The 19,599-nt window shown below is 38.6% G+C and overlaps 1 protein-coding gene across 1 annotated transcript in view; it reads right to left on the minus strand.

The window, feature by feature from the left end:
• Window positions 1-19,599, minus strand: part of CAMK4 (calcium/calmodulin dependent protein kinase IV) — a 144,527-nt gene that overhangs the window by 90,983 nt on the left and 33,945 nt on the right. The window contains exon 2 of the mRNA XM_005142063.3: window positions 1,927-2,005. Within this exon, the coding sequence (XP_005142120.1) occupies window positions 1,927-2,005 (79 nt within the window). The remainder of the gene's footprint in view (window positions 1-1,926; window positions 2,006-19,599) is intronic.

Consider the following 19,599-nt stretch of genomic DNA (forward strand, 5'->3'; position numbering starts at 1 on the left):
TCACAGGCTCTTCTTCGTTTTCTCCCACCACTTTTCCTCCACTATTGAACTGCCATCTGTTTTTTCTAACTGTTTGGAAAAAAAAGCCAACAGGAAGCTTAAGCTGATCAACATTTTGGTATATGATTTGTCCTACACTTGGTTATTTTTACACTTAGATACTCTGAGCAAAGGTCAGGCCTCCTGCTGCAGAAACACTGCAACACACAGTCAATTCTGTCTCTGTGATAATAATATCTTCAAATTGGAACAGAGCTACAGTAGCTCACGGCACATAGACATAAGCAATGACACATTCTTACAGTACTGCCTCCCATGTACTCAATTTTACAAATAAGCTCAATTGTGTAAAATAATTAATTGTTTCCGTAACAAAATATCAGAAAGTGTGTAAGTTATACTGGGAGCAAACAACTCAGTTGCGAGAACTGCTTAACCAAGCTGCTCATATAATCAAGGCTGCATTTAGCTAAGCTCTTGCTGTTGTGCAGATAACTTACATAACCATGCTCTTTTACTCTTCTTGCTTGACATTCTTCCTACATTTTAAAAAATTCCGTGCTACAGTAAGTCCTCCAAAAGTCTAAATGGAATAGTGTCAAACACAAATAGATCTGGTATTAATGTGGCCATTGTGCCACAAGGGCAAAAAAAAAAAAAGGACAAAGAAGTATTCTTAAGCAATATAGTTTTTCCTAGTGCATTTCAGAATGAGAATTATAAGAAAGAATGCTCCTAAAACATTATGGGAATTGTTGGCATAAAGTACTGATAAAAGCTTAAAAATTAAGTTCTCTGCGTTTCCATAGGAAGGACAGAGCGTATGACTGCAGTAATGCAAGCTCCTCAGATGCTCTGCTCTCCAATGCTCCAGATGTGTATTCAAAAGCAGCATACACAACTGAATTTCCTTGCTAGTTTAAACCTTTGCTTACTTTCAAAGATGACAAATTAATGCCAACATTTTACTCATGTGGAACCCACTCATGTCTTGCACAGAGACCACCAGTTAATTCAGTATTTAAAAATATTTACGCCTACCTACCAATCATTATGTTGCTACATGTGAACATTCACAAATTTTATGAACTAATGGGTTATTTAACACTGGAAGAAACTGAAACAAAACCACCCATGAATAAAAATCATGCCTGCGCATCACAGCTTGCTTGTCTCCTCTCAATTTTTTCCTCCCTTCTTAGGAACATGAACTGCTCTACCCTACCCCCACGCTCACTCTCTGCTTAAAGTCTCTCAGTCCATTAGTAGTCTTTCCTCTCTAGTTTCCCTTCATGCTTTACACCATCTATTTTGTAACACATACAGAAATAGCTGTGGTAGAAGTGTGACATATATGGAGCTCTAAAAATAACTGATGTCTTAGCTGGATCTTTTGCAAATTTGTAGGGGGGGAAATCTCCATGAAGTATTTGATTTTACTTGGGCTTGAAGTAGTGTGTTAATCAGTTTCTGAAAAAGATAAATCATGTAATGATATTTTTTTGAGCAAAACTATATATTAAGCAAAATGAAATCACAGAACATTTAGATGATTCAGAGCCTGTTGCCTTTCTACAGTGAAAGACATTTTTGCCTAAAAAGTTTTGTCCAATTCTAAGTCTATACAGACAACACCAGATGAATGTATAAGCAAGATTTGTGGGGATAAGGCATTCCAAACAGACTCTTACCTCTAAAAGCTTTTTCAGTGATGAGGTACAGAAAAAGGTGTGACATAAAATATAAGCTTTGCAGGGTCCTATATCTAGCCAGTTTCCTCTTTCCCCCCAAAGAAAGAGCACTGAAAAAACCCACAGAAAATCCCAAACATATCCCAAAGCAAAGCAAAGGAAAGCAAGGCAAGGCAAAGCAAAGCAAAGCAAAGGCAAAGGCAAAGGCAAAGCAAAGCAAAACAAAACAACTTACTGTCTTCTTCAACATTTTGACGGCGTAAGGTTTCTGGGTCCCTTTCTGCCTGCATCTGTAGACAATGGATGTAGCCCCACTACATTCAAAAAAAAAAAAAAAGGAAGAATAGTTGTACATATGCCTCTTTGAATACGTGAATAAACAGAGTTGCCTAGCTGAAACTAGATTTTCTAATCCTCCGAGCTTGGGCAAAAATAGCTCATTTTTTCCCCAGAGATGCAACCAAAAAGCCACTGTAAAAACTGCTCTCTTTAAACCAGTTAACTTCAGTGGTTATTCAGCCAACAGAACTTGCAAGAGCTCAAGATACTTCATCTTAGTATGTCTACAGGAGATGGCCACAAACTGCAGAATTACACAAGTGGCCTTTGCTTAAACAGCAGAATGGCATAGTCATGTTTGCATGAATAAAGCTGTAACACAAAGTTTATCATTCTAGGTGCACCGCTGCACAAAACCACCATGCAGGCTCTGCACTTCTTCATCCCCAGCATAGGCACAAGTGCCAGATAGTGTTCTGAGCAGTCATGTCTGTATTTTTATGAGAACATGAGTAAGCACAAGAACTGCTAATTGATTGAGAACATTTATTTCAGAAAGACCTTTCATCATGAAAGCTCGTCTACAGCAAGGGTTACACACCTCACTCATCTGAGGGCTTGCCTGCATAAAACACACTAATTTTCACCTCAGGTGCTAAAATGATTTGTATCTCATAACAGTGTACTGATAAATGTGTGTGAGTACTGCAAGCCTCAGTGACTCCCAGAATTATTACATTAATTTAATTAGATCTCCTCTCCTTGGCAAAGTCTCAAAAGGCTCTATCTAGCACAAAAAAGAAAATATACTGCATTAAAAAAAAAAAAACTCATGTCTTCATCAGTTTAACTCACATCATCAGTACAACCAAAAATGTTAACAAATAAAATTCTAAGGACCTGGTATGGTAAGATTTATGTCTCCGGTATTTCACTACAGCACTGTAATGGTGAGGTCACTGCATAAACTGCTAATCATTCTCATGTTCTGCTTCATATATTCAGAATGCAGAATAAACATTAAACCCATTAGTCTGCATATGCTCTAATTAGGCAGTAAACCTCTTAGAAATTATTTTATTTGATTGAGGGCACAGTTAGATAAGCTGTGTAGATGATGATCCAGATAAATAGATTATAAATTCCTGAGCACATCTCCAGGTGTTTGCTACTGCTGCGGTGATGGTGCTCCACAGGTGGTGTTCCATTTCATCTGAATGATAAATTTTAATGGTGCTATAGAAAGAGAGCGCCTATTCTCAGTGGTTAGGGCACTTATTTGGCAAAGAGCAGATATTAACACTAGACAATATTTAATCCTTCAGCATCAACAGTTTCAACAGAAGAAATTGAGAGGACCCTAAGCCCAAGTAGCTGATAATGACTTGCAGAAGTACATTGCAGTGTGTGATTGATGGGGAACTGATTCGTAATTTAGACTGGAAACAAGAAATTAAGTCTCCCATAATCCAGATGAGTCCAACCACAAGATTATTCACGATATTGTGCTGACATATTTAGATTTGGTCCTTCCAGATCTTTCTTCTTTGTAGTTGGTGAATACCATACCAATATACACATGTACATATATCTGTGTATCTTTGCGTATAAACATATACTCATATGAAATATACTATTACGTATGAGTGTGTAAATGTGCACTTATTTACTTTTAAAGAAAACTAGGCTTAAAGGATCATTTAGCTGTTAATTTTTTTTTTTATCTCTGCCTTGAGCAGGCTGCCTGAACTCAAAATATAAATTACTTGAAGTCAAAAGGAACAATACAGAAAAAGTCATAATCTGGGAATATGTAGTTGGTCAAGTTAGATAGCAGGAAAAATTAGAGTACCAGCATTGCTGGAAACATTGTAATTCTCTTTTACTGACATGTGTTTCTGTCTGGATGGGTCCTTAATAATTCTGTTGAAAATTTACTTTTAAAAGCCCATGTATAACTGTAACCATGCTAAAGAACAAAAGAAAAAAACCTAAAATATTTCACTATGTATGCTATATGCTGTATTACACAAATATGTTTCTATGTCCAGTTTTAAACTTACAAAATAAATACAAATAATGCATACATCTTAACTACTTGGTTATAATGGTCAATAAAAACACTCACTTCCATATGATGTTGCCTAGAACTAGGACAATGACAACTCGTGAGAAACCTCATGATGCTCAGGTTTTCTTGCCCATCATATTTGAAAAATCATGGCAGTCAGGTGAAGTTCCCAATGACTGGGAAAAGGGAAATATAACCCCCATTTTCAAGAAGGGGAAAATGGATGACACAGGGAACTACAGACCAGTCAGTCTCACCTCTATGTCTGGCAAAATCTTGGAGCAGATTCTCCTGGAAGGCAGGCTAAGGCACATGAGAAACAACAATGTGCTTGGTGACAGCCAGCGTGGCTTCACTAAGGAAAAATACTGCCTGACTAATATGGTGGCCTTCTATGGTGGGGCTACAGGACTGATGGACAGGGGCAGAGCAGCTGACATCATCTACCTGGACTTGTGCAAAGTGTTCAACACTGTCCCACATGACATCCTTGTCTCTAAATTGGAGAGACATCAATTTGATAGGGGGACCACTCGGTTGATAAAGAACTGGCTGGATGGCCGCACGCAGAGAGCTGTGGTCAATGGCTCGATGTCCAGATGGAAAACAGTAACAAGTTGTGTCCCTCAGGGATCGGTGTTGGGACTGGTCTTGTTCAACATCTTTGTCAGTGACATGGACAGTGGGATTGAGTGTGCCCTCAGCGAGTTTGCCAATGACACTAAGCTGTGTGGTTCGGTTGATATGCTGGAGGGAAGGAATGCCATCCAGAGGGACCTTGACACACTTGTGAGCTGGGCCTACGCCAGCCTCATGAAGTTTAACCATGACAAGTGCAAGGTCCTACATCTGGGTCGGAGCAATCCCAGGCACAGCTACAGGTTGGGCAGAGAAGAGATTCAGAGCAGCCCTGTGGAGAAAGACTTGGGAGTGTTGGTTGATGACAAAATGAATGTGAGCTGGCTTCAGTGTGTGCTTGCAGCCCAGAAAGCCAACTGTATCCTGGGCTGCATCAAAAGGAGTGTGACCAGCAGTCAAAGGAGGTGATCCTTCCCCTCTGCTCTGCTCTTGTGAGACATTACCTGGAGTATTGTGTGCAGTTCTGGTGTCCTCAACATAGAAATGACATGGAACTGTTGGAACATGCCCAGATGAGGGCCGGGAGGATGATCAGGGGACTGGAGCACCTTCCCTATGAAAACAGGCTGAGAAAGTTGGGGCTGTTCAGCCTGGAGAAGAGAAGGCTGGGTCTGGCCCTCATAGCAGCCTTCCAGTATCTGAAGGGGACCTATAAGGATGCTGGGGAAGGACTCTTCATTAGGAACTGTAGTGGTAGGACAAGGGGTTAATGGGTTCAAAATTAAACAGGGGAAGTTTAGATTGGGTATAAGGAGGAAGTTCTTTACTGTGAGGGTGGTGAGGCACTGGAATGGGTTGCCCAAAAAAAGTGGTAAATGCTCCATCCCTGTCAGTGTTCAAGGCCAGGCTGGGACAGCCTTGGGTGACATGGTTTAGTCAAGGTGTCCCTGCCCATGGCATAGGGGCTAGAACCAGATGATCTTAAGATCCTTTCCAACCCAAACTATTCTATGGTGCTATGATTCTATGTAATTTGCATGGAAGATATCAGAGCTGCTGCACATGCAACTCAGCATTAGTATAGGACTACTTTTTCCACAGTACAAATATTTCAGTGACATCATAAACTCACTCAGATATTATTCCAATGATTGCATGAAAAAATTAAAGTATTAAATGTACTTCTGAATCGTGAAATTAGACTAAAATTCAATGACTTATCTCTGCATTTTGTTGCTTTCCACACATATTCAAATTTTTTTTAAATATTGAAAATAAACATGTAAAACTTTTTTTGTCCTGTCCTGTCCCATTCTTCCCTTCTTTCCCTCTCCTTGCTCCATTCTCAACCAATATACTCTTTGTTGAGTATTCTGAATTATTTTTCTTATCGTTATCCTCAGGCATTACTGAATTCACAGTTATTTTAGAATGACTCTGTCTTAGAGACTGGGCAGCAGCACCATAGTGCTCTGCCTGTGCTTAAGGAGTCCAGATTGCGAAGCCAAGATGAAAGGCACGGTCACACTTCAAGTACATGCAGTCAAAAATAGTGGTGTCAGCACAAACAGAAGGAAGGCAGGAATACCTGTGATGGGTGCTAAGGAGGGGGAAATGATCAGCAGAATTTGCACATAAAAGAGAAAAGGGAATTTACAGGATCAGGCTGGACCCACAGTAGAGACCAGCAGAGCAAGGAGAAAAGACACAGAGTTTGGACCAGGCTGAAAAAAACTTTTGCTTCCCCCACACCCACAAAAAGCTTCTGCTTTTGAAACAGAAATGGGAACCAAGAGGAAGCACAGCCAGGTGTTTATTTGGTCACAGGTAGGTATGGTGTGAATACCTACTGTTTAAAAAGCCAGTAATGAAAGGTGTAATGAAGAGTTTAGAATCCTTATGAGTCAGAGGTCTTGATCTGTAAATTTCGTGTTATTTCCTGTAATATCTGAGGGAGAAGCCCCATTGAAAGCTATCTTCTGACCTTTCAAAAGTATGTCAGTGTCTCTATGCCATGTTCCCTCATCCCAGGATCTATACAGCATTTTGAATCCACTCAGTACAAATTCAGTCCTCAATGTAATCTCCTGCAAATTTTGTTCAGATTAAATTGTTTAAATTCTGAATTGATTTTTGAAAAATAATTAGTTTGTGCTTCATGCAGTCACAGAATGATTACACAATCTTGTTTGTCCAAATGGATCAGCTGAAAGAATTAAGGACCCCAAGAAAATTGTACCTATTATTAAGCCAGGGAAATCTGTGCTGCCAAAACTTCAATAACAGATTAAAATCCAATATTAGTTTTCGTAAAGAATACCAATGTCTTTTGTAAAGTTTACAGAACTATAAACTTAAAATACATTTAATCACTCTTTCGTATACAAACACTAGAAGGTCAAAATGGATTTGTATGAATGAAATTACTGTTCCTAGACTTCAAAGCTAAATACCCTGTTTGAAGTTAAAGACTGGACAGCACAAAAATATAATTGACAAAACTATCAATATACACAGAAATTGAAAAGACATTTAAAAAATACGCATATTCTGTGGCATTACTCCTCTTCCTTTCATATCAAAAAGCACATACATGTAAATTCAGAAATCCTTACAACTTGCATTTCACGTGAAAGCATATCAAAACAAATATTCCTTCTACAGTGAACTCACAAGCAACTGCTAAATTATTCAAATCTGATCTAAAAGCTTCTCCAAAACATGAATCCCTATACATACAGGATTTGCATATTGTGCATAACTGCAGCCCTCTGTTCCCCCTCATTCTTTCACAACTTGTAGGAAGAACAGAAAATTTCACAAAATTAAGATGATGGGGGGTGGAGGGAAACCCTTGAAATTGCACCTTCTATAAGATGTAATAAAACTAAACTTTGAAGAAGACAAGCCTGATGGAAAAAACATACAGTTCTGGAAAGGAAAGCTAACTTCATTGCATTTCAGAGCTTTGTCTGGTTTGATTTCAACAAGGAAAACATCCAAGCTTTTTCATATTTTGATTCTATGACTTTTAGCTTCTGTGATAATTTTCTAACATTTGAGTTGAAAGGACTTTTTAGCTATCAAATTCAGTTCAGGCTGGCTTGCAAAGGCAATGCACCAGACTGACAAGATTATTTTCTATACTCAGCTTTCACTGTATTCAGCATATAAACAGAAGGAGGCTTACATAAGCACATTGTCAACAAAAGACATAGTTTTTTAAATAAGCAATCATCAGACTAGTGCTTGCCCATATTCTTGACCCTGTAGCTTCCACAGGTAACAACTTGTAGAACTGTAATCCTTCAGATGCTGGCTGGTGAAACACTAAAATGCAGCAGTCCAAACCACCCCTGCTGCAGTGGCTGAACCAGTAGCTGCTAATTTCTGCTGGGAGTAAACAGCGCATTTCTCAGTAGCTTCCAGTGGGGCTTCTCTCTCAGGTATTACAGGAAATTTACAGATCAAAACCTCTGACTCACAAGGATTCTAAACTCTTTATTACACCTGGCACTATTAACATTTGAAAGAGCAGACATTCAGGTAGGGGTTAAATGCGCTGCATTCAGTAATACACCTGTTAACATTGGATTATTTCCCTTGTCTGAAATACTATTTAAGTCTCTGTTTTAGGTAGTAGATAAACATCGAGAACCAGAAACAGACCACCAACACTGCATACCATAAATCATTTTGTTGACTGGAAATATATTGCTGAGACAGACTTACTAGAAGAGCAAGAAGTATTACCTCAGACCTTATTCTGAAAACATGGCAGTAAAATTCAAACTTAACTGAATTTCAGAGATGACTGCTTTATCTTGTGCACACTGCTCTCATTGGTGTAACTGAACTTTCAGGAAGTTGGTTTCTGAGCAAAGCTTCAGGTAAATCTGCTGAAATGCAGATATGAGGTGAGGATCACAGCACTTCATGCAGTGTGGAAGAAAAATGCATAGAAAAAACGTTAGCTGCTTCTTTTTTAACATTAGTCCTTTACTGAAACTGGGTTAGATTGCACATAAGAAGAACTGTATTTCTAAAACAGCAGGAGAGCTCCCAATAGAAAAACCAATTTATTTCCTACTAAGCCTGGAAAAACTTGCAGCTGATAGTTGGCTGAAAATTAATTTGTAATAGTGTGAGGTTAAGTTTTGAAGATGAAGCTCCTGTAGTCTGATAGATTCTGAAACTGATTTTTAATATCTTATTTAGAATGGAGTTTCCTTTCAGACTGCCCTTGTATTTCAGGGACTGAAGAGTACTTACCTACTCAAATTTAGGCAGCTCAATGAAATAAGGAGGGCAAAGACATGGGGGTAGAAAAGTGGCGTCTGTGAACTCCTACTGATTCCAGCAGGATGCAGATTTTTGTCCTTGGTACAGAACTTTGGAAACACTGGGTCAAGTTTTCAAAACCAGGTGCTTAGGCTACTTGGGGGAGCTGCAGACACAAATCCTTGGACTGGCATATTCTTCTGGCATATTCAAGCATATTCTTATATGGCCATAGACTTTGCTGCACATGTGCTTTTCGTCTATGTGACATGTCGTGGAGCCATTATCCCTCTCTTAGCAGCACACAAAGCCTAACTGAACAGTTCAGTGAATCATAGAATCAGCTAGGTTGGAAAAGACCTTTAGGATCATCAAGTCCAACCTTTAAAGACTTAGCTCTGAACATAGGTTAGCTCTTTAACTTTTCAGCATTGAACATACCTCTCTTGGAAATGCACACACATTATTTGAAGCACCGGTTAAACCATTATCTCATAGAATCATAGAATCATAGAATAGTTAGGGTTGGAAAGGACCTTAAGATCATCTAGTTAAGCAGCACTTTCTTCTGTTCCTTCTTAAAAGATACAAATGAAGAATAAACATTGTTTATTTAACCTTAATGAAGAGTGCATGTGAGGAGAAAGAACAATAAAATCTTTAAAAAACTTTGAAACTGGGTTGCAAGACCCTCCTCCCTAGGCCACTGCTGAACTGCCTGTCTATTTTTCTCCAGTGATACATTCCTTCATCAGGAAGTGTTTTTAAACGGTCTGCCCATCATCATCTGTCAACATCATTGATTATTGATCAACATCTCTTTATGAGAATCTCCGGGTGCAGAGGCAAACCAGCCTTTGGCCTACATGACAACATGTGGCAGTACAAAAGCTTCACACATCCCTTAAAGCCTCTTGCTTTTCCTGGTTGAGGGAAGAGAAGCAGAAGGGAGGTTATGAAAGTCTGACTACTAACAGTTTACTCTGTATAGCAAAAGGCAACCTTTATAATCAGACAGGGAAAATTTCATGACTACTCATGTCTACATATCTAAACCAAGCTTTGAAAAAATATCTTTGAAAAAAATTCTGCGATTCTGCAAGCTCTTGAGCCTGTATTTATCCTGAATAGCTGCCATTTTGGCAAGCTGCACAGCCTTCTACTTGGAGGTTTGTGTTCTGCTAAATCATTAACTTCTATGCAATGGCTTCTCTGAAATAAGTTGCTTTTGCCAAGAAGTTTATGCACAGTGCCAACTCAGGATCTCTTCCACAAGACAACAAACATTTTAATATATGGTAGACTTAGAAGTTCTTTGGCTTAATTTTTTTTTTAGCTATTCTGTATATTTTCTTCTTTACACTAGGTGGGACAGCCATTTCTTATCGTAAGAGGTAAGACTGAGCACATTTCTCACATCCCTTCGTTGGTAAATTCAAAAAATTATGCATTTTCAGCTTTCTCCCTTCCCAAAGCTTCTGCTGTATCCTATCTTCTGTGTTGCTGCTTCTGCTTTTTGTGAAAATTCATTTCTAATCTTTCTGTCTGATATTTATACATACAGGAACTTCAATAGGATATTCATAATGCCACAGAAAGCCTCCTCAGTGTTTGTGACCACAGAGCATCCTAATAACTATGCAAGCAAGTGCATGTACAGTAAATCACATTTTCAAGAAAGGGACACCACTACTCATTGCTAGACATGAGAGAGCTCTTTTCTGTAGTGATGGAATTACGTTTTTCCAGGAGATTATTCCAGATCTTCTAGTCCAAGATTCTTCTTCTTTTAAAAGAAAAGTACTTTAAAAAAAGTTCTTATTTTATCTTTTCTTGAAGATCCCTGTACCAAATGTGGACCAAGCCAGCATTTAACAGTCTATGTTAAAGACTGCAGTTTCCAATTACTGCAATTTCCAATTTTAAAGGACTGAGGCTTTTTAGCTGTTGGAGCTGCTCTGCAATCCAGGATAACGATTCTTGTCTAATCTATGTCAGTGTGTACCCCTGTACATAAATAATTCAGCACAACGGTGTATTACAGATTTAAAAAAAAAATATAATTCTTTCATGTTTTCCCCTTCATATTGAAAATTCAAGTACAGCATACTTCACTGACATAGCCAAAGTATGGCATTTCCAAACTTTATTAGAATATAAAACAGGATCATGGCTAAGCAGTATTTTCGACAGTCTATATAGGATTTACAGATTCATGATTTATTTTTTAAACACACTAAAACAGTTTTCCCCATGTACTTTCAAAAAGACACTTGCAATAAAAAGTGTGGTCAGTTATGCTGATGCACTGGTTTATGTGCTTGTAAGTGCTATTTGGGTTACAGTTACACGACTAGCTGTCAATATAAGCAATGAGCTGGTGCCTGCCCTGCACAGCAAATGTAATCTGCAGGCACAGGCTTCAGCATTCACATTAGTCACAGCCTGACACACTGACCTGTGCAAAAAGCTATGAGGCACAAAAAGGGAGGAAGGCTTTAATAGAGACCTCCACAGACCTTCATGAAGCAGGTTCTTTGAGCGGGCTGACCAGCCACTCTAAACACAACTGTGAGAGACAATCAACATTGCATTCATATACACAGCATTTTCCTCTAAGTAAGAATCAAGCTGTAAAATGTATCACATACTCCTGCTACCCTTTCCCATGCTTTGTTTTCTTGATGTTTAAAGAGAAAATGCCCTTGATGAGATCTCAGATACTGCCAGTTACTGAAGACAAACTCTGCAAATATGGTAAGTTTTACATAAATTGAAATGCTACTTCTGGGCTGGGACTCTCTGAGTCTCATTTACCAAAACTCATCCAAAACTAAACAATAAATACCTTCTGAAGACTTAGAACTGAGTACACACAGTACTTCTTGTTATCAACAAACCATCCATCTATATTGCTAAATTACATATTTACAGTATTTTCATATGCACAGACTGCACATGAAGTGATAGACTGTATGTGAAAATACCATAAATACATAATTTTCATATGCATATGCATTTTCATGTTCATATCTAGTTAATAATGTATTTATCTTGCAAAAGGTGTTATCATGAAGTTTTAGTCTATGTCAATTATATAAAGAACTTCAATAACATCAGGCTCTCTAAAGCTTTAGCTTCAAAAAGGAAGGCAAAATATAAAATAATTTTAAATTAGTTGATAGATTCTCGGGAAAAAGAGTCTAATTTTTTGAGGTTCACAATAAAGCTGAGAACTATAGTGATAGGACAAGGGGTAATGGGTTCAACTCAAACAGGGGAAGTTCAGATTGAATATAATGAAGAAATTCTTTACTGTAAGGGTGGTGAGCCACTGGAACTGGTTGCCAGGGAAGCTGTGAATGCTCCATCCCTGGTGGTGTTCAAGGCCAGGTTGGACAGAGCCTTGCGTGGCATGCTTTAGTGTGAGGTGTCCCTGCCCATGGCAGGGGGGTTGGAACTAGATGATCTTAAGGTCCTTTCCAACCCTAACTATTCTATGATTCTATGATTCTAAGTTTATCCAGGTTTTCATTCATAGATTCTTCCCTTATGCCTCCATCTGTAATCTTTGCAAACAGAATTTTTTTCCTCCACTGAATTAATAATAAACCTGTTGGCAATGGCAAATTTGGGAATACAGTCAGGAAACTGACATCTTTAATGAAACAATATTAATGTTTTAATGCTTTTTAAACACTGAATACACTGTCAAACTTGAAAAACTGTTGCAGGCAAAATGTGGAAGACTATGTCCTATTCTGACAACAAAGCCAAGGGGTTATTAATGACAAAATATTACTGATTGTGGCTAAATGCAGCCCTCACCTCTTACAGCAGGCAGTTTATATTCCATTTTCTATAAATGCCCAAGGATCCAAAAAGTGTTGTGCGCAATGCAGACCACAGTCTCAAGGGCACTAGAGGTTCTGTCCCATTCCCTGTCCTTCTGCTCCTGCAGTCTTCCACTTCTTCCATTTACCTGCTGGAGCTATCAGCAGTTCTGTATCATACTACCCATGATTTGTATTGTTCTTCTCAAAGCATCTCCATATCTTGAGAAAAGTATGCCCCATTCATCTCAGCAACTCTCCCAAATATGTTTAGGGCCAGTTAGTAAATAAGGTAGGCAGAATGCAAAATAGAATGCCTCAGAGTAAAAATGTTACAGACTTAGGTGTCTAAGGCTAAGTGTCTATCCTTTTCTTGGTATATCAAAAACATGATTCAGAGTGATGGAAACTAGGGTTATGTCTACAGGCTAATTCAGGTACTTAGAAATGTTTAGTCATAGCAAGAGAAAGCAATGAACATCACAAAGGGACTACACACAGAGCCATATGACCATGCTTCTATCACAGGATACTGGAACGCGCATCATGTATACGGTCTGGTGCTCAAGAAAAATCCATTTTGGAAAATATATAACTGATTCAGACCTAGCTTGAATAACACCACACCACACTGAAACCAGTAACACAAACCCCTAGATCTTTTTTTTTTTCCTATGTAAAGGTACTATGCAAATAAAAACAGCAAACAGAATCATCAGAAGGACCATCAAGACATTTTTCTACTAATTGCAGGAAAACAAGTTTTCAATACATGCACTACTCTTGGACATAATTTTCCTAGGAGAAGTTTAGCACTCTTTAGAGTTGACAGCTTCAAATGCATACAGCCTCAAATGCATTCTGCTGCTGCTTGGGAAGCTTAGTAACCCTCTCTATCACCTCTCAGAGACAGCAAAAAGTTGAGGTAGAATATAAAAAGTGAACAGTGGCTGAGCTCTACAACAGCATTTCAGGTGTGGACATCTGACATAGGGTCAGAAATGGGTCATGGTGATGACATGAAGTTGTACATGGAGACTATAACTGAATAATGTGGAAAAATGCCAGTTGGAGTTTAGGCACTGCAAACAGTCTAATATTAAAGAACAGTATTAGGCATTCCAGGGTATAAAAAAACTAAGTGACACCAGTTTAGTGATATCTAATAATCTTTCAGATACCGAAGTAACAAATTCACTCAAAAGCAGCTGTTACTAAGAATTTTTTCTATCTGTTATATACTCTTGTTTTTACATAGAGCTTGTTATGGGCTACTGCAAGCCACTTCAGAGTTTCAGGTCACATATTTCAAACTATCTGCTTCACTTCTCAGTATTCTTATTTCTAAATAGGACTCTTCAAAGCTGTTGTGCCAGTCCCCTTATGAAAAAAGCCTGGTACCTGAACAACATGCTGCTATCCCACATTTACTCCAACATCTCTGGATGCATTTAGCCAATTACAGGACTTTTGAAGTCTCTTGTCCTTAGTGCCATTCTGTATCAACATAAATGCAAAATTTATCTACACAGCAAATTTGCTACAAGCAATGGAGTACGATTACGACAAGTGTTGTAGTGTAAAATCTGTGAATATGAGTAATTAGAGTATTACATATATGTTTTCATTGCTCCAAAAGTAAAAAGCAAAGGACACCTTCCTTTAGCATCACTCTTCTAATACAGTACACTTAAAGCATTAACAAAAATAAATAACCGAAGTGGGAAATGAAAAGGCAGTTGAACATGTAGTTCAGGTACCTTTTGCTTTCATCAAAGGGCAAAAAACCTCATGATAGACCTCACAAATAACTCCAGTAAGACTTAAGCTTACTTTGGGGGCTGTCTTGCAGTGTCAAGCTAAAATAATAAAACAGGAAGTAAATTTCCTGAAATATCGCCCTGAAGCAGAAACTCTCTTTCTTATTAAAATACTGTTTTTGTGGAGGTTTGTGTCAGTGATGTGATTAGCTGAGAAACTGACTTCCAAGTGCTGCATTATTCTGTCATTTGAGTTCTTCAGAGAAGTCAAGTTAGACAGACTTCTTAAGAGTTGTCATATTGGCCTTTTTGAAAGGCAAAACTAAAGTGTTTAAATATAAATGTGTTGTACCTCCAGTGAAAATTATTAACTTCTGACATAGTCTATTTTCTAATCTTTCAGCAGGGTGGGTCTGGCTACAGGCAGAGAAATCAAATACTGCTGCTCCTGAGATGCCAACATAGCCTGGCCCTATGGCAAAACTCAATAGAGAGAAAGCGAGAAAGAAATCCTACAAAGATCACCCAGATTCAGAAGACCCACAGTTATCTGGCTGATTCATTTGGGTCATAAAACAGTTCTTAGTATTGGTCACTGGATTGCTAGCAAATGGTAAGTGCACAGGGCAAATATTGTGAAGTTACACTCAGCAAATACACCTCAGTATATCGCAATTCCAAACTTTCTCGTTGTTTATTGCAAATCCTTCCTCTCCTCTCAAAATAAAAGAAAGAAACAGGACAGATGGAGTTAAGATATTTCTAGTGTGTTGAGTGGGAAAACTGAAGTACATTTACACATGCCCTTTTGCCAGACACATGAGAGATGAACTCTGTTATTTGTACCAAGGTCAGAGCTCATGTACCAAATATTCATTTTCCTGTGAGAACACTGTCTCCACAAGATATCATCCCTTTCTTGAAGTCATCTGAGACCATATTGCCTCTGTTTGGGAATCCAGTATTGACTCACTGAGCTTCCACTTAATGATTCCCTGACCATGAATTCAAATGGGCCCTCTCCACTCCACAGCAGTACAGTCAGGAGCAAAGAACACAGCCGTGAACTCCAAACACTGTAAGAAACTGAATCCCGTCTTCAGGGGAATTAAAGCACCTCACCAACACACAAGAACTGGGAGCAGTACTTTAAAATCTAGGTGCATTATCTTTAGCCAGTCTTTCATCCTAAATTTAACAGAAAACAATGCATGTTATGTTGTATCACCAGACTAAAATGGGAACAAAAATGCTAGTGTGAACCACAAGAAGGTGAAGAGAGTGCTATTTATAGGTGCAGAAATTTGCCAAAGTACCCAGTCAAAGTGCATTTTTTTTACTTATTTAATTTGCAGTTATAAATGCTGAATTATTCCCCCCAAAAGTTAATCTAAAGAAAATCTTTCCTTTTTAGTGATAGTGTTTTCCCATCATCATGATTTCTAGAAATCTGCTTGAATTCTAGAAATTGACATTTACCACAGCCTACTGTCTTCTAGTAAACATGTATGAATTTCTGCTGGAGAATGTCTATTTTCATAGCAAACACATCTTACAGTCTCACAACACCTTAAGGAAAATTCCTCAAACTCTGGTAATTTCTTTATTCCCCGCTATTAGGCATTGCGAAAGAATATATGTTATGAATAAAAGAGTTTGTTCTGAATGTAGTTTATAATCAGCTGCAGATAAAACAGATTTATCAGCCATATCATATCACCACCTTCCACTTGTATTTGCCCAGTATTTGAAATTCAAAGGATAAACACCCTAAGCCTAAGCCTAGGCCTAGGCCTAGGCTACCCTCAGGACCAGACAGCTAATCACACTACCAGAAGACATGGCACAGACACACTCGTAAAAAGATCTCTGAGGCTTAAACACCCACCCACACTTGGTCATGATGCTGTTCTATGGGAAAAGCACATTAAACCCACACTGTCTCTTGAGATTACTTGTTCAGAGTTGACTCAACCTAGCCAGTAAAAAAAGCTGGGCAAGCAGGAAGACATCTTTAAAGAAAACCTAGGAGGCATTTACAGAATACTTTGCCAGTATCAAGCTACCAAATATTTTGATAAGCCATAGATGGCAAGAGGTAAAAATGCATGTCATGCTCATTACTATTCACAAGGTAACAGAGATAGCTTTAGGAAAAATGAGAATCTAAACAGATGATATCCCAACTATTCAAACCTGAACAGAAATGTTTGATGCTTGTTCAAAGGCACCATCATGAAGGTAAATGATCAGAGTAATCAGCCTTTGATAATACTCTTAATGCTATTCACGACCTTAAAGAAGTCCAGGCTTGTACTTCAGACTACAACTTCACCAAACATATGACATATTTTATATGCCATTACTGGTAACAATTACATAAAATAATTACAGAAGTTATAGAAGATTCATACACTGTGGCTTAATAAATGTTACTGGAATATATACATTCACTGCAGTCATACTACAGTAATTCAGGCAGCAGAAGCATTTCCCACATATGGGGAACTTTTAGACTCACTTGTTGATTTCTGTCAAATAGTACACATCTTGTGAGAGAGGACAGAGAAGACTTCATAATTCTAATGTGTTTTTTTAAAGCAACCTGTAGTTGGAAAACACTGATTTCCAGTGCCTGAACACTGTAGTTTCCTGATGAAAATAACAACTATTGATAACATACTCAACATTATTTTGCAAATATTAAGAAAAAATAAAATCAGCAAGACTTCCCATTAATACGGCACACAACTAACTACCTTCTTTCCATCTTCGTTCCCCTCCTCTCATCAAGGGCGTATTTTGTAAGAGCATCACATTTTGTTCCTAAAGGAGTGTCATGGTTTGAGCAAGTTTTGAGGGTGTTTTTGTTCAAGGTTGTTATGGTTTGAGCATGTTTTGAGGGTGTTTTTGTTCAAGGTTTTTTCCAGCCAGGTGGAGGAGGGGAGTCCGGGAGGAAGGAGAGACAGGACACCTGACCCAGGCTAGCCAATGAGGTATTCCATACCATAGCACATGATGCCCAGGATGCATACTGGGAAAGGGAAAGCTGGAGGGTAGAGCTCGAGAGAAAAATGGAGGAGGGAGCATGCGGTGCTCAGCCGGGCAGGGTGGAGTGAGTTATGGGTCAGTGGCTGGTGGGGTGTTGTATTCTTTTCACTTGCTGTTTGCTGTATCATTATTATTTGTAGTAGTAAATGGCAGTAGGGGTTTTGTGTTATGCCTTAGCGATTAAACCGTTCTTATCTCAATCTGTGGGGGCTACATTCTTTGGATTCTCCTTCCTAACTCTCCGGGAGTTGGGGGACTTGGTTTAAACCACGACAAAGGTTTTTTTTCCAGCCAGGTGGAGGAGGGGAGTCCGGGAGGAAGGAGAGACAGGACACCTGACCCAGGCTAGCCAATGAGGTATTCCATACCATAGCACGTGATGCCCCAGGATGCATACTGGGAGAGAGAGAGCTCTAGAGGAAAATGGAGGAGGGAGCATGTGGTGCTCGGCCAGGCAGGGTGGAGTGAGTTATGGGTCGGTGGCTGGTGGGGTGTTGTATTCTTTTCACTTGTTGTTTGCTGTATCATTATTATTTGTAGTAGTAATGGCAGTAGGGGTTTTGTGTTATGCCTTAGCAATTAAACTGTTCTTATCTCAATCCGTGGGGGCTACATTCTTTGGATTCTCCTTCCTAACTCTCCAGGAGTTGGGGGACTTGGTTTAAACCACGACAAGGAAGAATACAGTATTCAGCACATTTTCTACAGTTATCTGAATGGCCTAGTGCTAGTATCATTAATAAAATCAAGAGTTAGCTTGTTTTCTCTCAGCTTGCTCTAGTAATCTCCCTGACTGGAATTTAAAGATGTGAAGTCCTTCCCCCACATTTCAAATATTTTAACAACTGCAGTGGTAGAAAGTGAGAGCTTCTTAGTTTGTCCATCAGAGTGAATTTAATTTGCAAAGACGTAATTAGTTTTGGTGCTTAGTTTATAACAAAGTAGTTTGTCCAATAATGAAGCACATTGGCTGCAATAAATGGAAGCTTCTTGCCTCTACTGAAGTAAAAGAAGGGAGGAAATAACTAATAGAAAAAGTCTAGTTTTGTAATTCCATTACTCCACGGCCAGGAAGATGCATTCTTCAGTTTGAAACAACATCAGTCAGTAGAGGGCATCTGAAGAGGAGGGTGAGCTCATTGTGAGAAGCATGCCAATCCAACTGCCAGCCCAGAGAACAGGAGAGAAGATCATGCAGTACACCAATGGCCAGCCTCAAGGAGGGGGAAGATGTGGGACCATGGTGGGCAGCCTCCTGCCAATGGAAGGACTGGAAAGGGAAGGTTTGCCCTGCTTTATGGGCAGCGCTGCAGCTGCCACTGGCCATGATGAGGGGCTGCATTTTTTTTTTTTTTTTGCTTTCAATTGCTTCTGAAATTTTAGTTTAAAAATTTATTGTTGTGCTTTGGTTTTTTTCATCCTCAAAACCTTAATCCTGTAAGGGCTATTACAAATGAACACACAAGGTTATATTTGTACTCCATGGTACTAGAAATGGACAGTACACAGCAGTAATTTGAAATTATTTCCATTTACTCAAATACTTCTGCAGCACTATAACGAAAAATTGCTGTTCTGGTTCTATTTCAGAAATTTATGCCCCCAAAACAACCCACATAAAAAAAGGACTCCATAGTTATTTTAGTTATTTCAAGTAATGCTCATTTAATAAAGTGAAAATAATATCCATACAGTAATTTTAAGAGGAATAATATTATTTTAGCCATGACATTCTAAACCACAAAGCTTTGTAGAAAGAGTAATATCTCATTAAATATACTGGTATTGCTGAAAAATATAGACTAATTCATTTCTTTCTGCATCAGCTAACATGACCTAAGTGTATATTGAAAATGCCTTATGTTTCCCTGTAAAGGCCATTTCACTGAGCACTAGAAAAAGCTTAACATGTGGCGACATTTCCAAAATTAGCTGTTGTACTTTTTAAAGACTTTACTTTTCCAGCATATTTTAACCAATTCTTTGCCTTCTTGTTGATTTAAAGGGATTGAAGCAGTTATACAATCAGAAAGTATTTCGCCAAGCACATAAGA

Source organism: Melopsittacus undulatus, chromosome Z, assembly GCF_012275295.1.
Source record: "Melopsittacus undulatus isolate bMelUnd1 chromosome Z, bMelUnd1.mat.Z, whole genome shotgun sequence".
Taxonomy (NCBI): domain Eukaryota; kingdom Metazoa; phylum Chordata; class Aves; order Psittaciformes; family Psittaculidae; genus Melopsittacus; species Melopsittacus undulatus.